The following is a 4,540-nucleotide window of genomic DNA, read 5'->3' on the forward strand; positions in this document are numbered from 1 at the left end:
GAGGACCAGAGTCACTAGCTCGGTGGATCAAAGTATCACATGGTAGGCGAGATAGGCGAAGCAAAGCTGGCGGCTGAGGGCACTGGCGAGGGCAGGCATGCAAGCGTTGATGATCAGCGATCAAGGTCGAGAGCGTTCCACAGCAGCGCCTCGAGCTCGGCTCGCTTCATCAAAGCGTCTGCAGCTGCATTGACTATACCATATAGAGCCATCCAGCAACAGGGCGGTCGGCACAGGCACAGTGATGCACAAAGGTGATTTCGAGCACGACTCATCGTGCATCCCACTGTACGCGCTTCTTGTGGCAACGCAAGAGGCCGAAGAGGAGTTTGTAGATCAATCAAGAGACGTATCAAAACACTTTTTGGACGAGGCACAGGGCGCGGCTGGGCAAGTGATGGATAGAAGTATGTACTAGGGTTCTCGCAGTCTGGATCTCGGCGATACCGACCGTAGTAGCAAAAAAAAAAGAAAAAAAAAAGAAAAAAAAGACAGGTACGATTAAGCCGAGCCTCGTTCCAGCTTACAGTCCTACGGCATCACCGTCGTCTAAACATCCACATCACCGCGAGCCAGCAGAGACACTCTTCTTTTACGATGCCATCGAGCAAATCATTTCTGTGGGAGGACTATCCTGTCTCGTTTTCGGCGTTTCCTCCCTCAGTGAACACTAAGATCTCAACACCCTTGCTCTCTCTGAGTTTGCGTGGTGCCCTCTTTTTCGCTTCGTCCGAAGTCGCCTTCCCCGCTATTCCTGTGGTCTTGTCATAGACGTAAAACTGTACGGGCTTCTTTCTCCCGTCGTCTTGCTTTGGTTGCATCACGTCAACCGCTGCGGTCGTGGAGCTTTCTGAGGGCTTGCACCATACTGACGAGGGTCAGCGAATGCGGGCTCGGTCAAGCATACACCTACAGCATGGGTACAAATCTCGCCCCTTTCTATCGCAGCTCGTCAGCATTTGTAAAGTATGCTTTTTGGAAAGGGCACCAACGTCATGAAATCTGATACCAGTATTGATGCATTACAGCCACCTTTTCGGTTGCAATTTTGTTGTGGTCCCGAGTCCAGAAGATGTGGCAGATAGTAGAAATAATGATCGCATCTGTAAGTAGTGCGCTGACTGGATTTGCACAACGTCAGTTTCCCCGACTTGTCATCAGAAGATGGCGACTTTCCAGTGGACAACATGGTGGCAAGAGCACGACTCGATTGAATGAGATGACTTTTCAATATTGCGCAGTGCACGAGACAGCTGCCGTACGACGCCTCTGTCGTCCGACGCCGCGCCTTATAACACAGCTTACAGTGTGGGCGTAGTGACAAGACACGAATAACATGCAAGCCACGCGTGCACTACTTAAGCCATAAATCAGGGCTGTCTCCATAGCGTTGGATTACATCGAGTCGCGTGGAGAACAGGGTAGGATGGTATTATACGACATAGGTCTCTCTGTGGTTCCTAACCAAGACATCTATGGCTACGCCTTCTGTCCTCCCGGCAGGAGCGCTAGATGCCAGAAGATCTTCTTTTCACATCTTGAGAAGCACCAAATTCTGGGGTGATGCCGTAAAGTATGTCGATGCAAACACCCGAAAGCCGCATATTCGTATCGTCATGCTGAAGATCTTGTAGTGCTGCGAAAAGGACGGCTAGCATACGCAGAAGCACATATCAGAACGGTACTTCGCCAAATACAGCTGCGCAGTCACATCATTAAATCGTCTTTCTCGAGATAGAGTCTGTAACGTTTGGGCAATGGAGCAACTCGTGCGGCGGTGAGAAAATGCATGGACATAGTCGTGGGGATCAGTCATGGGACAACACACATATTGTTATGCCGCACGAGTAGTGTGCCTCCTGATCTCTGAGATTTATGGAAGCTTGAACCTGTTGCAGAAAGTCTTGATGGTTGCCTCGAATGGCCTTCTACACTAAGGCGGGCAGACTCACTACAATCGTATATCATTCTTCAAGAAGCGCAACTGTCTCGAGCGTTGCGAAAGCGGGGAAGAAACTAGCTGATGACGTCTAGAGCTCTATCTTGGCAGCCCCACGGGCATTCTCAATCCAGCCGCATAGCCAGCTGTCACGACCCCTCTACACCATCGCCAGGATCTGAAATCACGCGGACCTTGACCACGATTCTCAACAACATTGGCCGATTTCAAAACAGTAACAGAATCTCGATTGCCCGTTTTCGCACGGGTGTGTATCTCCGAGGATTGACTACGAAAGTAGAAACATTCCAGGTCACCCTGGGCCACCGATCGGCAAGGGCGCCTCGCTGGATTATCGAGGGCAACTGCATGATGGTACAACAATCCGCAAAGTATTGGGGCAAGATCGATGCGATCGACGCTGCGCACGCAGAGTCTGTGCTTGAAAAAGGCGAGAAGGAAAGCCCCGGACGAATACCGTTCGTAAACATTACTGTGACCGAGACGGCCGAAATCAGGACTGCAAAAGAAAGTGTTGAACGAGTGAGACAAGCTCTGGATAGCCCCTGTTGGTGAATATTACTGACTATCACGTAGATCCTGGATGGCCGAGAGATGCGTTGGGGTATTCCATCTGCGTCGCAAGATTGGAACGCAAATGTTCCTGGGGTTTCGTACGGCCAAGCGCCTGGAATTGTCGTGCTCAGTGAAATGAACAAACTTCCCTGGGGAAATAGCGCAGAAAGAGGTGGCATCTATACATGGGATCAGGTCATGCACTGGACCTGTGACGCAGGATATTACTTTTTACTTTTCACTGTATCTACGAGGAGTGATTGATTGTTTCGGCAGTGTCGAAATACTGGAACGCACGGTTCCACCGGAGCATTTCAAAGTTCTCCAGTTCAAAGTTGACCGGGTCGAGAGCGTTTGTGTTCCAGTCACGCATCTGTGCTTCAGCGCTGTTGCTCAAGTGGAACTCCTGAGTACCACCAAAACACTGATTGTTGTGTGTCCCGCGTTCCGTGTCTCCCGTTATTCCCTGTACGGTCAAAGGCTGAGCCAAATCGGAGATGGTGTTTGTTTGTTGACAAGGGTTTGGTGCCACTTGCCAAGGGTTTGTTTCTGTTGGCGGTTCTGGCTGCTGTACTTGGCCTGAGCATGCTCGCCATGGCCCGCCATTAGTGAGCTGGCCAGCTACCCCCCAACGTCTATTCCTCGTTGATGCGCGAGATTGGTCCCTTAGCTGTCGCAGACTTCGTATTTGTCCATCTTTTAGAATTCCACCCAAGTCTGTTTCAGCTGTGATGAAGGTTTCCGCGTCAAATCCAAATTCCTCGAGTCTTTCCAAAGTCATCATGATCGCCTCGCATGCCTTATCGTCACGTCGGCGCATATCTTTCAATGCTTCGCTTCCCTCAAGCGAGGATTTCGCATCTTCAATATGGGCTTCGGAAAGTTTTGTACACAAGCTAGATAAGTTAGTGATGTGAACTCGGCCAGAAATAGAGAAGACTTACAAATCCAGACTAAGTCTGTCCATGCGGAGCACGGCGGAAACTCCGAAAGTCGACATCAACCTGGCGATTTTTCGTCCAGCTGTAGCTTGCTTCGCTAGTGTTGCAGCCTCAACGCCGCTTTTCTCTGCGATTTCTGCGATAGCTGCACTTGAAAGGCTCTTGTGGCTGCTATTCTGCACCGCTGGCTTCAATAATTGTATCTGCGCAAATAGAGTGACCCAGAGGACACGCTGGATGCAAGCGAGAACACCTATATTGACATCGCAGTCTTTCGACATCTTTGTGAGCGCAAAAATAATGTTGCCAGTATGCGAAGGGACTTGTACGATAGCTCGGTAGTCCCAAAGCAGTTCAGGTGAGAACGCATTGTTCGATGCTCGAGACAGAGCGTCCACGAGCCGGTCTGAATTCGCGTTTCGAGTTTTCTGTATTGCCTTCTTTTTTCGAATCGTTAGAGGGAGTCGGCCATGCTTGTCTTCCTGCACAATCCGTACGAGTTCAAGCGAGAGTTCCTGAAAACTGTCAGCTTGATCTTTCACAATCCGATCTTGTCGCACCTTCCTACACCAATCCGACCATTTCGATTTTCGAAGAAGGTCGAGAAGAGCTTCTTGTTCGTGTTCCAACATGCTTGCTTCAGGGTCAGCGACCCCGCGCTTTCACTGAAGTGAAAGCGCGGGGTATATAGTCTGGTCCAGCTACAAGCTCCGAGCGTAGAGCCGCCTTCGCATCCCAGCTGGAGACGCAGCTCTCGAGAAGGAAACGTTGAGGTCCAGCTGACAAGCGTGGAAGGCGGCTCCAAATTCCCGCTTCGGGTTCCCCATAGTGCAATCTGTTTCAGCAAATAGCTAATTGAGCTTGTGGGCTCCACCTAATCCTCCCGCTACAAGCTGTCAATTGCATGGAGAGGGAGGCACGTATGATACGCAAGGTTATCTTCGCCTTGACCATCGCAGCACTGACAACTTGACAGTCGCTTATGTATCATGGCGCTCGTACATTCGTTCGGTTGCAAACATACATATTCCGCCCTCACCATTGGATACCTCTCACACCTCGCAGCAGCCCTCTGGGTCTTTAC

General features: G+C 50.5%; 1 protein-coding gene across 1 annotated transcript; it reads right to left on the reverse strand.

Annotated features, from left to right (window-relative positions):
• Positions 1 to 2,732: 2,732 nt before the first annotated feature.
• Positions 2,733 to 4,119, reverse strand: WHR41_09474 (uncharacterized protein). Its single transcript, XM_069378077.1, has 4 exons — positions 4,017 to 4,119; positions 3,954 to 3,971; positions 3,460 to 3,896; positions 2,733 to 3,411 (listed from the first exon to the last, which is right to left on the reverse strand). The coding sequence occupies exons 1-4, from the start codon at positions 4,086 to 4,088 to the stop codon at positions 2,763 to 2,765; spliced, it is 1,176 nt and encodes a 391-aa protein (XP_069224875.1). The 5' UTR covers positions 4,089 to 4,119; the 3' UTR covers positions 2,733 to 2,762.
• Between the last annotated feature and the right edge of the window lie 421 nt (positions 4,120 to 4,540).

The sequence above is a fragment of the Cladosporium halotolerans genome (genome assembly GCF_011745625.1).
Source record: "Cladosporium halotolerans strain TM138-S3 chromosome Unknown Sca179, whole genome shotgun sequence".
Lineage (NCBI taxonomy): Eukaryota > Fungi > Ascomycota > Dothideomycetes > Cladosporiales > Cladosporiaceae > Cladosporium > Cladosporium halotolerans.

Excerpts from the sequence above, each read along its gene's own strand:
- WHR41_09474 (XM_069378077.1), bottom strand. The coding sequence starts at position 4,088 with ATGTTGGAACACGAACAAGAAGCTCTTCTCGACCTTCTTCGAAAATCG. Across the intron at positions 3,412-3,459 it reads GACAGACTTAGTCTGGATTT|CTTGTGTACAAAACTTTCCG; the intron begins GTAAGTCTTCTC and ends TAACTTATCTAG.